The sequence below is a fragment of the Sipha flava genome, unplaced genomic scaffold (genome assembly GCF_003268045.1).
Source record: "Sipha flava isolate LNK unplaced genomic scaffold, YSA_version1 46_pilon_pilon, whole genome shotgun sequence".
Taxonomy (NCBI): domain Eukaryota; kingdom Metazoa; phylum Arthropoda; class Insecta; order Hemiptera; family Aphididae; genus Sipha; species Sipha flava.
Genome location: NW_020273250.1, coordinates 2,104,001 through 2,124,578, shown reverse-complemented (window position 1 = coordinate 2,124,578; position 20,578 = coordinate 2,104,001). Strand labels below are relative to the sequence as shown.

The 20,578-nt window shown below is 23.9% G+C and overlaps 1 protein-coding gene across 2 annotated transcripts in view; it reads right to left on the bottom strand.

The window, feature by feature from the left end:
* The window catches only part of LOC112689761 (two pore potassium channel protein sup-9-like), a 65,103-nt gene that overhangs the window by 41,378 nt on the left and 3,147 nt on the right, over window positions 1-20,578 (bottom strand). For both annotated transcript variants that reach the window (XM_025563600.1, XM_025563601.1), the window contains exons 3-5: window positions 18,073-18,228; window positions 17,088-17,229; window positions 14,452-14,653 (exon numbers count right to left, since the gene is read on the bottom strand). In XM_025563600.1, coding sequence (XP_025419385.1) covers window positions 14,452-14,653; window positions 17,088-17,229; window positions 18,073-18,228 — 500 coding nt within the window. The remainder of the gene's footprint in view (window positions 1-14,451; window positions 14,654-17,087; window positions 17,230-18,072; window positions 18,229-20,578) is intronic.

Genomic DNA, 20,578 nt, shown 5'->3' with positions numbered 1-20,578 from the left:
ATCTGTCGTAAAATATTAAACATTTATTATCGCACGTCAAACGAAATATCATTGATTATAAATACTATTATTTAATAATTTAATTAATAATAAATAAATAATTAATTAAATTAGTAATAATGTCTTTGAAACAATATAAATTTAAGCTAAGACCGACAACATACGGGCGATATTTTACCATGTGTTATACATCGAAAAAAACACGAGCGTTATTTTTCATGTTGGCTATTTGAACCAAAATTCTTCATTGCACGAGATATATGCCAACGCTGGCAAATGATTGAAAATATTATTTTGTAGAATATTATTCAGCTCCACAAATGCTGGTTTCATTTTACAAAATATGTCTCTCCAACATTTTCTACTTTCGTTCTTTCGTTTCTGTCTGAGTAAGAATCTATTGTCTTATTCCATAATAATGGCCTTTCTTCTATTGACGTTATTAACAGATCAATATCTAAAATATTTTCTTCGGGCATTTGAGAGAGTTTTCATCTACCAAATCCATGTTAAAATTTATCGACATGTTTACAGAAGAGTAAGTTACAAAACAATGATTACGTTTTGAGTGAAAAATAACATTCTATCGCACGTTTATTACCGGCCGTGTGTAGTTATTCGTTTATTTCAATTCATACAAACGGCAAGTCCTTGTCGCGCAATGTTCTTAACGCGTGGTAAAGTCATGGTACACGTGATAGTTTTCGAAATGTCGTGCGTTAATTTTACGGCGCGACATTCATGTGTGTAGTGCTATAATCATTTCAATGTACTTTAACAAAACGCGCCGTAAAATTACGGCGTCATAAAAATGTCGCGCTGTAAAATATCGCCGGTGTACTGCCGGTTTGTTAGGTGTTGTTAGTGTTGGTGATATTGATGGATTAGAACCAAATTATTCTACATCTTTATTTCCACTTACCTAACCCAAGTAGATGTAAATGAGTGGTGCATTTGTGAATATTTTGCAAAAATACTGAATGATTTTGAATGCGTGTGTTGTTCAGAATTTGATTACGTAAAACAATAACTGGAAGAATGTATAAATTATGGATAATAAAATAAATTTTTTCTATATTTAACATTTTAATATTTCAAAAAGATTTTGATGATTTTGGTATCAGATTGTTAGAAATATCTAAGCTTTTTTAATACAAATACTACTTTTTATTTTAAGTACTTAAAATTAATTGAATGAAGGCATGTCGAGGATATGATTTTAAAACAATGACGACGATCAAATTAAGTGACGGATAATTTTTTTATTGGTGTCTACTTTATTACACCAAGTATTGACGATTTAGATTTTGTCTATCTTTTTCTTGGTTTATCCTTCTTAATAATTAATATAACTTAATAATTCTTAATAATCTTAAGTTCTTGGATAGTAATTTTTGTGATAAAACATCTATAAGACATGAAAATTAAACCAAAATAAACAGTTTTAAGCTTACGTCAAAAGTTATAGATAGGTACTCATTTTCAAGTCCTTTTCAATTCCCGACCTTTAGAATAAGAAATAAGCAAAATGGATTACAGAAGTTTGGAACTTTCCAAATGTATTGCTTTGTCATGTTTTCTACGTGAACATGTTGAAAAGTTTTGATAGACTTATACGTGTGATGAATATTAAACTTGTTGTAAATACCAAATAAGCATTTTATTCGTAATACAAATTATTACATTTAATTTCAAGAAAATTATATATTTTAAAGATGTTTACAATTTATTCATTAATTAATCATAATGAAATATTTATTTATACAAACATTTACTATGATTAGTGTGATTTAAACAGTAAGCTGACGTAAAAACGTACGCAAGCTTGATATAAATTTGTTTTGAAATTATATTAGTATCTACTTAATGTTATAAAAGTTTAATTCAAACTTAAATTTATATGACACAATTATTTTTTTATTAGATTTATGAATATATTTTTTTTAAAAAAATAGTTTGTATTTATAATACTGCTGTACATGATTAACAAAATAAATTTCAATTTATTTGATTTTAGTTGAAAAAAAAATTAATGAGTTATTGGTAATATTTGATCAACATTATTCCCTTCAAAAAAATATCTGCGATTCCCTTCTTATTTTATTAATATAAGTATAAATTAAACTTAAATTATTATAATTCAATTTATTTTATATCTAACTAATTTATAACTCAATTATTAAAATCATTTTTTATGAATTTCTTATATAAAATGAAAAAAAACGATACCATATTTCAATAGGTTAAATTTAGTGTACTTAAATAATTGTGTTGTTATTATAATTTCTAGAAGACTTTTAAGGATTACCATAAATAATCTTCCTTACGTTTAATTTATATTTGATTCAAATCTATTGAGAAACTATTTTATATTTTTTAAGCGGTTTTGGATGGAAAAAGTATTAATGAATAAAGTGAAAACGTGATCGAATTTTATACTATATTCATCGATAAAATAATATAAAATTAATCTTAAATTAAAAATTATTAAATGATTAATATTCGTAAATTAATAAAAGAATAAATAAGCTATTTATTTAATATATATTATATTCATTGCTGAATTGATTTCTCTTAGAAACTAAAAACAACATCAATCATTTTAAATAATTTTTGTTTATATTAATAAAGTTTATATATTACTCAATATTGATGTTTTGTAAATAAAACAAATCACTAATTTTGGGTATATAATTTTGTGAGCCTTATTTAATATTTTGTATATTATCGTTCGTTTTTAATTCTAATCAGAAATCACTGTTAGTAATGATTTTGTTTCTACTATTTTCTATAAAATTATATACCTATATAAAATATAATGTTGCAATGTGATATCTAATACAATCCTAAATTGGTAATTATTTAATTTATTACAATAAATTGAGTCCTTAACGAAGATGTTGAATAATTTTTGGTTCGGATACTAATTTTAATTTTGCAAGTCTTTAAAAAATTGCATGCAGCCAAATACACACAATTGTATACATATTACTTTGTTTAAAAATTAATTTTATAATTGTATTTGTACAATTTTAAGTTAAAAGGGTTAAACGTCATAAAATGAAATCAACATACAGTAAAATGGATAGCCTGGGCGGCTAGGCTTATAATATGTTCTAATAATAATTAATTAACATATGTACTTAAATAATTTTAAATTATAGTAAAATTTTAAAATAAACAATTAAGTTGGACAAACTGAATGTTTTGTTTGGAACCGTATTTTTTTAAATGTAATTGTAGTCGTTTTTTTTTATTTAATAATTATATGTTTGACAAATATAATACGTATACTTATGACATACCTATTTAAAATAATGGGTTAGATAATATTAATGGGTTAATCTACATATGTAAAATTATATCACATATAGATATATTGGTTTTAAATGCATATTAACAATCCACCAACCATTCATAGTAGTCCCACAATCCTGTATCTGTATCCTGTATCCTGTATCTCGCCCATTTTTTATTTTTTTTGCTGTTATTTTCATAAAAAAAATTAAAATCTTAATTATCATGCCCTATACTTCAAAATATTCAATATATAATATGATCATGTACTATTCAACAATACACCAAATGTTTTTAAATACTAATTTTTTTCAAAATGTAATTTGAGAATTTTTCAGTAAGAACTATTATAGTTAAATAAATACTGAATTATATACAATAGCATTATAAAATACTTAATAACATATATTTTTGAAGAAAAAAAAACACTGTTCTAGTGTTATCATTTATTACCTAAGCGTTTGCCTTTGATAGGATTGACCCACTTTTTATAACTTCATTTTAATTTCATCTAATTCCTAGAAGACCGATTTATCATGAAAAATGCTAATTTATTTTCCTCTGATAAATTATACATACAATTAATTGTAATACTTCAAGGAAGTAACTTTTCACTACTACTTATAAATTTAGAATACTTATATCTCATAGCTCACATTCATACTCAAATCATAACTTATATTAACGATCTTATCGTTTTAAATGAATAACTGTAGGAAAATACTTAAATTTTTCAGAAGCTGAAAATACTTTTACGAAAACATGTAATAAGAATCGTACAAAACAGCTACGAATCAATAACAATTCAAATTAAATATTACGTATTACGACGCTAAACTATATTCAAATACTTGATTTTAGATTTACCGAACAACATTATTCCTACGCAATGTTTGCGTATGATATCAAATAAAGATAATGTATCTGTATTAAATACTATATACTCAAAAATAAAATAGAAGAACAGAGAAATGTAATGATACATTATTACATCACTCAATAGTTTTTGTCGATTTAATGCTTGATATTTTACCACATATAACACAAAAAAAGAAGTATTGAAAAAGTGAAATTAATTCAATATGTTTATGTATAGTAGAAATTAATCAATTATTAATTGACCCAGAAATCGAACACAAAATTAGTGATCAATCAAATGCATAACAGAATTATATTTAAATGTATAGCGTATGTGCGGTTTCGTATATGTTACCTTATTATATTATATGACTAGAATCGTAATTATACTGGTAGGTTCGTACAGGCTCGTATTCATTATACCATTTGAGTATTGCTTTTCAAATGTATTAAATTCAATTTTACAATCCAGCTATTTCTGCAACATTTAATACTCTTTTATCTGAGATTCGAATAGAACTCAATCTATACTTTGTCTCTTTACAAATATAGTTTTGACTGTACTTTTCATCAAGGGGTTCTGGATTAGGAGAGAAAAAAATAAATCAAAAAACTGTAACTTTTCAGTCTTCATATCCAACATTTTCTAAGTTCAATTTTTTTTTTATATATAAGAATACTTTATAAATAGTTCATATTACAACATTTTGGATTTGAAATGTCATCTAATTAATTCTTTGTATATTTAATATGGTTTTATTGGAAATAAAGGTAAAAGTCCTACTGTTTCAGCAATTATGTATTTTAACAATAAATAGAAGGGTCGTTCTGTACATAAAATAAAGTTGAACAATATTTATTAATTTTCATTATTATTTTTTTGTTTCAGGTAAATTCAGAATATAGTTATTTCAAGTATGGTTGAAGAAGACAAAATAATCTAATAATATTTTCTAACGATTGTATAACTATACTTATACTATGACAATTTTAAAATTCCACGACACATTCAATAGGAAAAATACCGAAAAAATAAATATAATATTAAATATTTTTATTTTAATCTATATAAATTATTTAAAATGTAAATAATTTATTAAAAAAAAAAAAAATGTTGAATTGATGAATTTTGTTCACTTTAAACGGTTTTTTATTTGGTAAATACTATAATCATATTTAAAAACCAAAATATGCCAGAAATTAAATTAAATAATAAATTCTCAATAGACGTTTTTATCCGATTATAATGTTTTTATGTAATATGTTAATTTAAGAATTCTCTATAACTATATATTTATAGTATATATTCTTTATCTATAAAAATATTAATATCAAGCCTATGATTTTCTGAATGATTAAAATGTTAAAAAAAAATACAATTTTAAAATTATAAATAAAAATGAACAGCTATTATATTATAAGTACGTAGAAAATTTACATTTTCCAACAAATTGTTGGGGTTGATTACTATCATAATTATCCATTTCGGTTAGCTTATAAAAAGGCATTTGTCAATTTAATTTGCACAGACATCGTTCGTGTTCGTATTTCAGTTAAATAACAATTTTCATTCCTATAGTTAGTTTGCATCGTTAAATTAAACTTTACTTTGACAAAAGTGCTTGTATTAATACACATTTATTATTTATCTATACAATAATCCAAGATGGATATTGACTGCTTAATTCAATTTATTAATTAGTTTAGATAATATATGTACCTATATATATTAGTTCATTAACTATTTTATGCTAGTTTAAGGTTAAGTAAGTATTATTAAAAAATTTTAGTCGAGTTTAGTGCCAATGTTAATCATTTTACTCAATAAAGATATTTACTAATATTTAATTAATAAATATATGAATAATTTTAAGTTCTATTAATTTGTTTAATTGAATATCTCAAGTAGTTTTCGAGAGTATTTCGCAGAATAGAAAACTAGCTAGTTGTGGTAAAAGGAGTTAGTCAATATTATACAAATTATTTTAACGTATTAAATATTAATATTAAGTATACTATTATGATTATTATAATCAATGTTCATAATTATTTTTATAAAATATTTCTTTTGATGGGTTAAAAGATTCTCAAATTTCTCCATAGATTTTATCGGTGCACACAAAATGTATCTCAAAGTCTCTTTTCCACATAAATTGCATAACAACGATTTTTAACGACCACAAGAATTGGATCCTTAAGTAAAATTATAATTTCCCTTCCCATTTCCTTCAGGCTTAAGCAATAATACTATTAATAGTACTACAATAATAACAATAGCAAATGATTACTAATAATAGATTCATAGTATTGTTTTTGTCGTTATTATGCGTTTAGAAGAATGTAAATTAAATTATATTAAATTTAAATTATAATTGTATTAAAAAATTAAAAAATAAAATTTAGATTTAAAAAATTATAAGACAGGTAAGAACTAGAACTATACCTTTTTAATAAAATTTATACGAGTTAATTGGCTATTTTCATATTTTTTGTGTAGTCATTTAAAATCCTGAGATGCAACTTATCTACCTATTTATCGATTTTTTTTTATTTTGAAACGCAATTTGTGTGCAGCCGATTCTAAAATGATATATTTTATTCAAATAAAATATCAAAAAGAGACCAATATGATTTTAAGGCGCAAAGTTTTAGTTAGAAAATTAAAATATTAAACTTCATTATCAAAATAGCAAAATCCATTTTTCGTATCATTTCACATTGAAATATAATTTCAAAACAATCTATTTAATAGATAGTTTTATATCGAGTATTAATTAAATATATCTTACTGTATAACTTGCACTGGGTGTCACTTTATAACAATACAAACGTACCGTACTTAATTTCAAACAATAAATACGGTTTACATATTTATGTGTTTTTAATTATGAAAAAATAAATTATTTTATTATTTTTTCTGTATTATAAAAATATATCATTTTATATAATACTGTGTGTATTTAAGTATGGTATCATACATTTTTGTACGATATCGTATTATAATACAATGTATTGAATACATTTTATATGATACAATGATCAAAATTCCATATTAAAAGATTAGCAAATTTGAATTACATACAAAACTTAGACTTGATTACTCAACAATTGTCCATATGCAATTTGAAAATATTGAATTTTATTAATAAAATTAGACAAATTAAAAATGAAAATAAAAAGTAATAATGAATGACCAAGTAATTAATAATTAATAACAATTTTATTAAACATAAATCAAAATATATTTGCTTTATCACTTACCAAAAAAAAAAAAAAAAAATTGTATAACTAACAATTTAACACCATTGTAAAAATAATTATATTCACCACATATGCTGTAATATTAAAAAAATGTTCATCTCTATGTGTATGTATTTATGTATGTATGTGCCTAAACGTGTTGTGTATACTATGTAAGCTTCACATTTTTAAATTTAAAATCACAATAATGTTAAAAATATTGACGCTTTTATATTGATGACGCATATTTGAAGTTTTGATTTTCAAAGACGTTGACGTGCTATAATTTTCAAAAGGGTTAACGAATTTCAGGAAGCTTTTGTTTGAACCCATTTCTTTAAATAATTTAAAAAATTAATTCTTTAAATGAATCATTTAGACAAATTATACAAATCATTAAGTTTATTTATCTAAAGATTTATAATTAATTTTAACTAGTATTTTATAAAAAAATATTTGTTTTTTTAATCATGCAGTTATTATTTATAATATGCCTACAATTTACTAAAGCATTGAATTGCTTTGTTATTTACATTACTATTGTAAAATTAGATAATTTAATCATTACGTTTAATTTTCATAACACAACACATTATTTCAGAGCTATTTATTCTATTATATTATTTAAATACAGTTAATAAATTGTATGAAGGCATATTAGAATTGTTTATTTTATATTTATCAGGCTTAATATTTTAATTCTAAACTGCCGAAAAAAGTATTGTTAAAAGTAAGACGTTTTATAAAAAAAAAGTGTGTTCCATACAATATCATAAGCTATTAGAATATATTTAAAAATATAAATAATGTAATTTAGATTTAGGTACCTTACTATTTTGTACGCAAGACGCAACATAACATAATTAATTAAATACGTACATAAGTACCTACACATATCTATATATAATTTAGATACTATATAGCAAGCCTAGACATAAACGGGTTAAAAAAGTTAAAGTTAAGTTTATTTTAACTTTTTAACCTACTTTTTTTATTTTGATTTTCATTAACTTAATTTTTAACTTTATTTATATTAATTTGTAAAAAACGAAATTTATATAACAAAATACTTTTAATCAAATTCAAGTTAAGTTAATTTTTTATTAACAGTAGAGTCCCGCTAATACGGACTAGATAGGACCGGACTGTATCCGGAATGTCTTATCGAAAATCCGGATTAAACGGAATGATGTTTTTTTTAACTTAATAATAAACATTTTTCAAAAAATACCTTATGTTTGTATACAAATTCAAAATTTATAGATTTATAATTTTACTTTACACATTATTATTGTTATTATTGTGATATATTACATATGTTCATATATCAATACAAATTTATAGAAAATTAAAGAAATTTAAAGAAAATAAGACTGAACTCACTTGAATGAATCGTGATATTATTTCGTTTTAATGAATATTGACGTAATTTCGCTGTGCGGTGTATTAGACGCTTTAAGATCAGTAGCTTAGCAGAAGATGTTTCACTTTGTTTCTCAAGTCATCAACTGCTCCAGCATGGCAGTTGCTTCACCATGTGTTGGACCTGTTGATCTGTATTATATTGATCTGTACCATCATCATAATCTTCTTAATTGTCAATTTCTGTTTCTGTGTTTTCAATACATGCATTTACAATTTCATCTTCACTAAGAACCTGATGACCAACATCGGTGTCACTTTTTATCAATTCAAAAATATCATTTTCTACCACGTTGGAACGACCCTCCAACTCTCGAAAAACTTGAATGAAATCAGAGTCTTCATTTGAAGTCGTTTAATCTCGTCCATAGTTTTCTTGAAGAATATTAGGCCACAATTTTTCCAACTCTTTTTAAGTGTTTCTAGCTAATTTCTTCCCACACTTCTGTGGCTAAATAAAGAACAATTTTTATTGTTACTTTTTTTTAAAAGATCCATAAAGTTAACTGACGGGTTCGCTTCTTGTTGCTCGAACTGAAACATGATCAACTTTTTTCTGTAAAACCGTTTTATCGTTTCAATCACTTTGATCCATTGGTTGTATCAATGCCGTCACGTTAGGTGGCAAAAATTTCACAAACATTACACCATCTTGTAATTAATTTTCACTAGGGTGACACTGAACGTTGTCTTAAGCGTTAAGTTTTTTCTATTTCAAAAATATCTTTGTTGTAGGCTCAAATTTCTCAAAAAACCATTTTTTTTAAATGTTTCCGTTCATCCAAGCAGATTTTTGTGAAGTGTATTGAGCTAAAAGTGCACTCACATTAATGTTTTTGAAAGCTCTAGGCTTAGCTGATTTTCCGATCACCAAGAGTGGAAATTTTAAATCACCAGAAGCTTAACTGCGAGGATGTAAAGTTATTCGTTGATTTTTCACTTCATTTTCTTTAACTACAGAATCTAGTTTTGAGGCTAACTTTTTTTTTTTTTTATTCATTTTGTAATTCAACCCAGTTTCGTCAGAAATAAATATTTGACAAAGCCTTAAGTCTTCATCGTTAACAAACTTTTCAAATTTCATTTTAAAGTCTTAACTTATAACATTGTTACCTAATAAAATATCACCACTTACACCAAATCCACGAATGCCATGTTAATTTTTTCACCGAGACAACTATTCTATACTAGCAGTAAAAGTCGGATCTCCTTTCAATTTTTCATTATATTTTATCGCGATAGCTTGTAACGTTACACCCGACAACGGAACGCCCTTTCACATTGTTCATATTGTTGACAAACCTAAATGTACAAAGCCTTGTCTAAAGCTTCGTTGTTTGGTTTTCTTAACGTGTGTCTGTTACCTAAGCTTCCACGCTCACCATTTTCGCACAAAAATTATCAATTTCTATTCGATTTTTTTTTCCGATCAGAAACGGTTTGTTCACCCACTACTAACTCGTACGCGATTTTTGTTAGCGATTCACCAGCATCAATATGAAATAAAGCTTGGAGTATTTGTTCCATTGCTACTGTCATTTTCTTACGTTTGACCGAAGTCGTCATTTTATGTTGATTTTAAAATAAGTGAAGAAAAAATAAACGTAACGGTCTACACGAGTACACAATCACCATTAAACGAAACAATATCACAGTATATAATCACAACGATAATATCTTAATCATGGGTATTCACGATATTTCATAGAGGTACCTAAATATACGTATCTGCAATTAAGCTATACAATCGACATTGATATAAATAATATTTATGTGTATATGTATATACATTATAAATGAGTACTTAAGTACGAAATATAAATTGTTCAGATTATCCGGATGTCCGGATTAGCGAGTCTCTACTGTAATTAAATAAAAAATATGACAACATTTGTATTGCTGATGCTTATTACATAACCATTTACTAGAATAGGAAATTAGAAATACAGTTCAATTTAACCAGAATTCTTCAAGAAAAATAACTTAATTAAATACATAAACCAATAATATATATAAAGATACACCATATCATACTGCAGCATACGAGCATATTGTAATAATAACAATAATAATAATGAATAAACATTATTATATAAACAATATACATTAATCACAAATATACAACTCTCAAGAGCATAAAATATTTTCGCCATGAATAAATTATTTTTAAATAAAAACCAATTAGGTTATGGTTTAGATTTTTAGTTCTCTGAAAAAGTATTCAGAGTTTAAAATGAATTACATTCTTAAATACCACGTTATTTTTATTTAATAATTTTAATGAAATGTATAATACCTACCTATCTGTTTTAATAAATCAAAAGGTTGTATTTATTTTGTCATTTTGTATATTTTTGCTACATAATTCTATTCATCAGTAAATAAAAAAGCTGTTGGCTATTTCCTGTGTTCAATTATATTTATGATCTATATGATATATATATATATATATATATATATATATTTTAAGCCATACAGATATTAAAACAAATGATAATAATAACTTAACTCAGTTAAAAATAATTATTAACTTGCCCAGGATTGCTATATAGTATATAATATTGGAGGTATATAAAATAAATTGTCACAGTTTACATATAGTCGAAATATTCATTATTTTATTTGTTTATACATATTTACAAATTTTTACAGAGAATTTAATTTCTAGTCACTATAATTTTTTAAAACGTTTATTTTGTACCTAAAAAGCCGAACCTTAATTTAATATTCTGATTTAAACTACTTAAAACAATTAACATTGACGAAAGTACAATTATGTTATCATAAGTTACTATAGTTGTAATTTTTTTTTTTTTTTTAGTTATATTAAACTAAACCATACGTGTAATACTAAAATCATCAATTCATTAGATCTTACAATTTATGTAAAATTTTAGATATTAAGCTTACTACTTTTGTTAATTATAAGAGTATTGGATTTGTACCTACTTCATTTATTCACTTTATTTAATAAAATAAATAATTATATAATTATTTAATTGTATTTGTTTTCATAATTAAATCATTACCTATTTGATTGTACTAAGAAACAGTATTTTTCTGATGGAATCAGAAAATTTTTTTTAAATACTAGAGGAGGGGATTATAGATACATGGATTAGAAGGATGTAACGGAGAACAGAGAAGAATGGGAGAAGATTTATTCTATGGCAAGATGGTTCCATAGGCCTTGAAAAAAAAATAATAAAGTACTAAATTTAAAAGTATCTATATAATCTATATGATGTATATAACTTAAACATATTATATTTCACCAGTTTTTAATAGACTTTAACGTATTTATCGAGTTAAATTTGGTCCGTATAAACACATTATACAAATTTTAAACAACTACAAATAACTATATTAATTCATTAAATTTGATTTATATTATATAACTATGCCATTATTTAGAAAAATATCTCTTTTTATGCGAAATTTACAAAAAATATATGGATTAAAAAAAAATAATATATTACATACGTTTCTTTTATGGCAAAGATTTTTCATTGGCCGTTTAGATACAGAAAAAATACTTTACCCATTAAAATGCATCATGAAATTTTTAAAGACAAATGCTTCACTTCTTTAACGTCTTTAAAATCCTTACGTATGAATTTTTTCTTTTTAAAATACAATCCATTTTATATTATTAAAAGGCAGTAAAAATTTAATTATAACCAATACATTTAACAATATTTTTTATGCAATTTAACTCCTTAAATGTTTTATGTTTGAAAAATGTATGATGATCAAAGTTTTCTTACTACTTTCATGTATAAAGTCTTGATTATACTATATGTGTACGTATTCATATCAAATATGTTGGTAGTTTTCAATTTGATTATGAAGATTTGATTTCACAATAAATAGTAATACAATAGTACAATTGAAATTGTCTTATATTTTAAAAATATTTTCTTCAATTAAATTGAAAAAAATTCACAGTTTCTTCTTTATTTACAGTTATAACAAATATTAAAAAATATAACACTTGTAAATTGTCACACATGTTATGATAAAAAACCATTATCATAATTTTTAATTTTAGTCAAAACTCTCAAAGTTTAACAGCGTCGTATATCAATGCTTTTAACACTGAATTCGATTTTGATTCGGTTTACAAACATAATAACAGTGACGGTTATACTGAATATAATGGTCGTTAACCCTTATATATTTCTTTATAAATGTACACGTGTAAAAATATACATAGGATTTAATTTATTATACTCGTAAATCATAATTTTGAGAACGTGGAAGAAAAAATAATACAAAATCCTCATACCATTGTACATAGGTAATGTGATTAAAAATCAAAATCATTTCAAATTCATGTTGAGTAAGTTGCGAGAATATTTTGACAAAACATTGAATAGTCTGCCGAATATTCTAATAAGTTATTCTAATATTCTAATAAGTTATTAGTAATAACAAATGTATTTCAATTTTATGTACGAGGTACCTCCAAAAATTTGGTAAAATCATAATATTTTCAATATAAGAATAAATATTAAGTATGTTCACGAATAACATCTTATCGACTATCATCCATTTGAGCATTCATTATAACCACCACCGTTTAACAAAATGTAGATAAACAGTGCATATATTTCACAAAATAAAGTAGATAGTTAATATGTATTATTAACTTCAATCTTTTTTTTATACAAGCAAGTACATATCCGAATCATACATTATATAAGCACAGATACGACTATATTTTATTCAATTAAATTTTTTTTTTTTAGAAAACTTACACTACTTCAAAGAGGTACTGGTCCAATATACAACCTATCATATAATTTATTTGTATCATTCAGTAAAATGCTAACCTAACTATGGTCTATGGAATTCTTGTCTTTTATTATATTTGTTCTGGGAACAATGGGAGATCATTGTAAATTGCATTTAATATGATAATTAAATATTCAGATTTATGACAATGAAATTAATATATAAAATGTAAAATTATATTTAAATATTTTTATAAATTATACATTAATTTTATGAATATAACAAAACCAATTTGGTGTTATGATATGTTAAAAAATATGACAAAATACAAAAATTATGTTTTTATAAAACAGCTTTACACATACAATGAATTAAAAAGCAGTAAACTTTCCTTATCCATTCATATAAATGAAAAACATATGCAATAAAATGCATAAAATAATTGATAATTTATTATTAATTATTATATGAAGTGGATACTGGTCTATCATTAGAGATGCAAACAATTAAAAGTTTCAAATTAAACTTAAAAATATAGAAGAGAAAACTTACATCGAAATAATATGAAATCAATAATAATCTATATCAGCGAATTAAGTCCATCGAGGGAAGGATGTAAAATGTTCAGGATTCATAAGTTTTAATGTAAAAAAAGTAATGATCATATTTGATAATCATTATTTATGATCATTACTGACGATCATATTTTATTTATTTAGAACTGATATCCTAGTGTGAAAAATAAGTAATTCCTTTTCACAGAGATAATTTTACAAACTAGAGCAGATAGAGCAGGTCTTAGAACATAATGATTCTAATGTATGTGAATGTTAGATAATAGGTAGTATATAGAACCAGTAACAAAAATGTATTATCTGGTAAGAATTTTATAAGTACCTGTAGTGCGACGTAATCTCCGAAACCGATGGTGGTTAGCGTAACAAAACAATAATAAAAACTGTCGAAATAACTCCATCCCTCGTATTTCGAAAACACGGCCGCGCCAGTTGTGATGATGACTGACGACAGAAGTCCAGTGGCGAACATCAAATTCATTTCTGTTGCTTCTTCTTTTTTACATTTCAAATACTGTTTAGCCCTGACGAATAATTAAAATTGTTTACATGTTTGTACGCGATCGGTGATTTTTAAAAGACAAACTTTATAATCGATTTAAGAAGAAAAAATACTTTTGAAAACAATGTAAAATTATTCGGTTTTTTTACAAAAAGTACTCATATTATGTACTTCTAATGTATGAAAGTATAAAATATAAAATATAAATGAGCCATTAAACTGTTATATTATACAGTAAGATTAAATTATAACACATTTTATTTTACTATAAGCTTATTCAAGTCAAAGAATTTTTAAAATTTAAGATTTTTTTTTTTTTGTTTATTTTAGATTTTTTGTTTTAGAACACTAATTAACAAGCTCTTTTATACATAATTTAAATTTTTTTTAATAAATAATGTTTATTAAAAAAAAATGGATACCTTGTGAACATTTGAAATACAAAAAAAAAAATCAATTTAAATCTGTATTATAAATTTCTGAGTATTTTTATAAATTATAAATATTAGTTAGAAGTGTCTACAATTTTAACAATTAAATTAAATTCTTCTTAAAATTTTTTTAACATTATCAAAAAACAGTAAACATGCAATTCAAAGATGAATAGTATTCATTGAACACATTAGTTATTTACTGCATATTTAAGTATTATGTACATGATAAATCAATGTATTCAGTCGTTGAGTGTAATAAATAATGAATAAATAGTGTTAGAAATTCAATATTATTATAAATATTATATGTTGTGTATTGAACTCTTATTTTTCCATTAAATGTATTAGTTATATTTTTTCCTTTGCTAACTATAATATTGTTTGGTATTTACCATTTACATATACTCTGTAATATGAAAAATTATGATAAAATATACATACAGGATTTAAAGTGATAAAAAAGGACCACTAATCCAAATGAGCGCATGTAAATTCCGCCACAAGTACGTATCCTAACATCAAACTCTGCCAGAAAAAAAAAAACAGGTAAAATTGGATTCATGTAAACTCCACCAGTGAAGAAAATCAGTTAAAAGTATAAAATTAATATGATATATTATTAAAAAAAAAATTAAAGTATAATTTAATATTATATCGTTCACATTAAATATTTTAATCATAGTAAAAAAATCATAATGAATAATCGTTATACCTAATAATCCAAAAATATAGTTATGTCATGTATGTAAACTAAAATTATGCGTTACAATTTTTAAATATTCTAAGTCTTGTATTACTCCATTAGTGTACCTATTTATAACATCCTGTAACACTGTAATTATTTTTTTTCGAATTTTTTAGCTTATTTACTTGAGATATTCCATTTAGTTTTATGTATGGGTTTGAAATTCAATAAGAACTATACTAAAAATATGAACATTTGGTTGACTTTTATAAAATTAATTTCTTAGATGACTATGAAAGGATTTACAGACAAAACACAAAAAAAAAAAACTGGCGGAGTTTACATTAGACCTTTTATTACTTTTTTATCTTAGTTGATATTCTGGTGGAGTTTACAATCGCCCATCCAAATATCATTCTCAGCATTCTATATATTCCCATATAATTACTAAGTAATTAGTTATAAATAAATATATATATTCTAAGATGTTGTTAGTTAACAATTTTCTTCATAAACTACTAGTATGCTGTAAAAATGAATAAACTTGTAAATGACTTAATTAACATGAGTAAAAAAAAAATTAAAACCGTATACATAAGTATATTACTATATAATTTATAATTTATATTTAATATGAGTAATTTTTTTTTTTAGATTACTGTTTATCACCTAATGTCATCAATTAAATTGCAATGCCAATTTTTATACTGTTTTGTTGTGCATGATTATTTTTAACAAATTTTTAAACGTTTCAGTAAAATGTTCAGAGAAATTTTAAAGGGGGTACTTTGTAAGCACTGTGACAGATAAAGAGATCGACTCTCCTTGCGTTTGTATATAAATCATTTGTTTCAGAAAATTTTTTTTCGAGATTATATGTGATAGCGGATAGGTAAAAACTAAAAACGATAATTATGTATAACACTGTACGTATGCCGTTATTTTGTACACCCATTTTAATATAAAAATAATTTTTATTAAATAAATAAATAAATTATTCAATTACATTTCATTAGGTTTTAATAAGCAACAACATCAGTTTGTTTTTTTTAATTGTGTATGTATTCAGATATAAAATTATATCATTGTATACATAATTCCTAATTTCCTCAATAATATCTATTTTTACATATATATTTAACTGGATTCGAAATGCCCATAAAATAATTAACCCGTTCAAATGTATTTTTACCGATTTAAAACGTGCTAATTAAATATATGCTGTTATGATTTTTCCCTCTCCCCTATTGAAGTTATAATATTTTTTGAAAGGTAATTATAAACTATATTACTCAATATAATATTAAATAAATAATACTTTTAAAACGATTTATCACCTCCTAATTACAACCGATGCAAATTTATTTAAACGTTCACCAATACTCTGGAACATAATAAGTCCTAATGGTATGCCCACCATTGCATACGCCATACAAAATGCCTTGCCACCAATAGTCACTGGTGTTGAATGTCCATAACCTGTAAATACAAAAATATCCATGTTTAAATATAATTTAAAATATGCAGCAGTAAACAGTGTAACACTGTTTACCATGTCAGGCGCGAATAAAAGGCAGGATCCATGGGAGTGATGCTTCCTCAAGAGCATCCCCAAAACTTGGTAAGCATTATAAATATAACGTAATAATAGTAGAGATATGCTAACATTTCTATAAATTAGTTGGGGTACTCCGCCCCCTGCGTCCCCCTTAAAGTCTAGCACTGTATACAGTGTTGGTCTGGCTCATAATTGGGCCTATGGAATAAAATCTCAGGGAATTTCGGGGAATCCGTGTGGGCCAGACCATCAATTACTGTATGTCTAGCAATAATAAAAATTATATTTTTTCCATAACAACTATATATTGACATGTTTTCAAAAACAAAAAAAAAAAAAAATTAGAATTCGTTCTATAATTTTTAATTTAATTTTATATTTAATATATTTTTTTTTATTCTTCTTAAATAAAATTTTCTTTTCAATGTACCCACCTATTTTTTTTGTGAACTTTTAGTTGAAAGTTTATTTCTTTACAACGTTAAGAAATATCTATGTTAAATGGTAATATTTATAATATTATAGAATTATTGAATTTTATATATTATATTATGTCCACAATATAAAATGGCACCCCTCCCCCCTAATCATTACTCTGGATCCGTTCCTCTACCATGTACACCGAAAATAATTTTTATAATAATAAAATAAATCTTTGTCAGTGTATTATATAATTTTGAATATGAATAATAAGAATAAGATAGGAAAAATACCTTGGTAATTTTATATGTTTTTAAGTATATTTAAGTATTTATAAAATATACCTATCATAGCTAATACGACTGTAGAAAAGTAAAACGCTCCGGCAAACTTCCATTGTGGCCCAGCTTTATGTGGTTTATTCTCTATAATGGCTACTTCCATCATTCTGTAGTCGTCTTCACTTATGCTGTATTTTCTTACGAGTAATGACTTCATTTCTGGAATCATAAATGAAAAAATTCAAATCTGGTTTTTAATAAATGTAACGTTGTAGTCGTATGAATATAATACGAGTATATATATAAATGATTGATTATTTTTTAATTAATTCTCAGTTCTCATTTTATTGTTTTAGTTAAAAAAAATGAATGCCAAATCTTAGTAAGATATATATTTTAATGTGTTCGTAAGTCTATATATACAAATAATTTTACATATGAATGTAAGTGAAAAACCTAGCTAGCGTATAAATGTTTAAATTTGAATTTAGATTATAACTAGGATTTTTATGTAAATACATAATTTTATTGAATGCGAATTCGTCAATTCTGAATACAAATAATCATATATTATTTATTTACCCTGAATAAAATATAAATTTATTATTTTACATATTTTAACACATTTTGATATAAATACCTATTTCTAAATATTTCACCAATATTTACAAAATATGTAAATATTTTCATTTTTTTTTTTTACCTATACAGTCTTTAATTGTGTTAAAATTATTATATTGGAATTAAGTTTAAGAAATAAAAGAAATTTTTTTAGATACTGCAATTTCTATTACACAAGCTACTGATATTATATAAGACAATGAACTGAAAAATCATTTAGCATATATTTCCATAAATTTTTGTTTCTTGGTTAAAGTACTAAAAAAATTAAAAATATCAAATCTAACAATAAATTAAAGTCTTGCGATTATGAAAAATGCAGCAAACAAATTAAATTTAATTCAAGGAGAATGGAAAGTTATAATAAAAATTAAATTAAATTATGAACTATAATGCTAGTTTACAAAAAATCAAAACTATTAGAGATAGTCATCCGAATAAAAATGAAAATACGTCAAATGATACTGTTTTAAAATCATCTAAAATATGTAAAATAAAATGTGTCTCATTAATGTCTGTTAACGTTAAACGCTCCTTCAGTATCTAATAAGTAAATTTTGGGACTAGGACCGCCCTACATTAAAATTTTAAAATCTCAAAATGTACGTTGTATCCAAATATTTTGAAGAAGACAATGATATTTGATTAATATCTTTGATGAATAATTATTAATTATTATTTAAAACTTAATGTAAAATACCGATATTTTCGTTAAAGATTTCACGTTTTTTAATTCATACTTTGGCAAAAATAAGAACATGAATATTTACATATTTTGACTTTTTTATTACATAAAAATCCTAATTATAACAGTTTCTAAAAACAAAAAAAACGTACCTATAGTAATAATATTTATTAATTTTATTTATTACAAAATTAATGCCAAACGGCTTTTATAGAATGAATACAAAATATTCAAATATATTCAATTTATATTTAATATTTATTAAGTATATGTATAACATAAAATATTTATTATGTTATAATTATGAATTTTAACACACACTATAAGACTTAAGCGGTGACAGTTACTTATGAGTGTTATTATTATTTTACAATACTTATAAACTATTATATTTTTCTCCCGTATAAAATGAATCATTTTAATAATGATTAATGATTTTTTTTTGTCTACTTCATCATAAGATAATATATTTACTTTATTATACTTTATCAGCACAAATTACATCCTTCCGTCTGAAATCAAGCAAGTGTTTTTTCCATACATGTTTTATATTTACTCTTAATTAATCTCTAAAGTTTTTAGACATAATAATTGGTATACATTTTACCAGGGAATAATAAAAAAAACTATATAATATGAAATATAAAATGACGATTTATAAAGTTTTCTTAGGTATTTGGTATTTTTTATTAAATCAAACATGTTATACTGTGATACATTTTTGAATATTTGACAATAACCTCTGTCTTGACTGTAAATTACTATAACAACACGATCTCGACCTTATTTTATGTGAACGGAATGTAGTTAATAGCTGTCAATTAAGACTTAAACATAATTTGTATATTAAGCCGTTGACAATACGACACAAAATCCCTAAATACCCAAATATAATTAATTTTTAACTATAAAATAATTTCAACAGTCATTAATAATAATCTCTGGAGAAAATAATTTTTAATAGATCAGATAAAAAAAAAAAAAATGTTAGGTTACAAATTATATGAAACCTGAATGGCAAAGCCTATGCATCATATTATAGAGAATTGGTATTATTTTGTCTTTTTGTAACATTAAAATATTTAAAAAATATCAAAGTATTGAATTAAATTATATCACTCTTTTTTATTATTATTATGTCTCTGTAGATGTATTCGCCATTAAAAATTCATAATAATCTTACGAATATCTCATATAAACAGCCAATGATCAACTTTACAGTAATTTTCTTTGACACCATTTTAATCTTATAAATACAAGAGG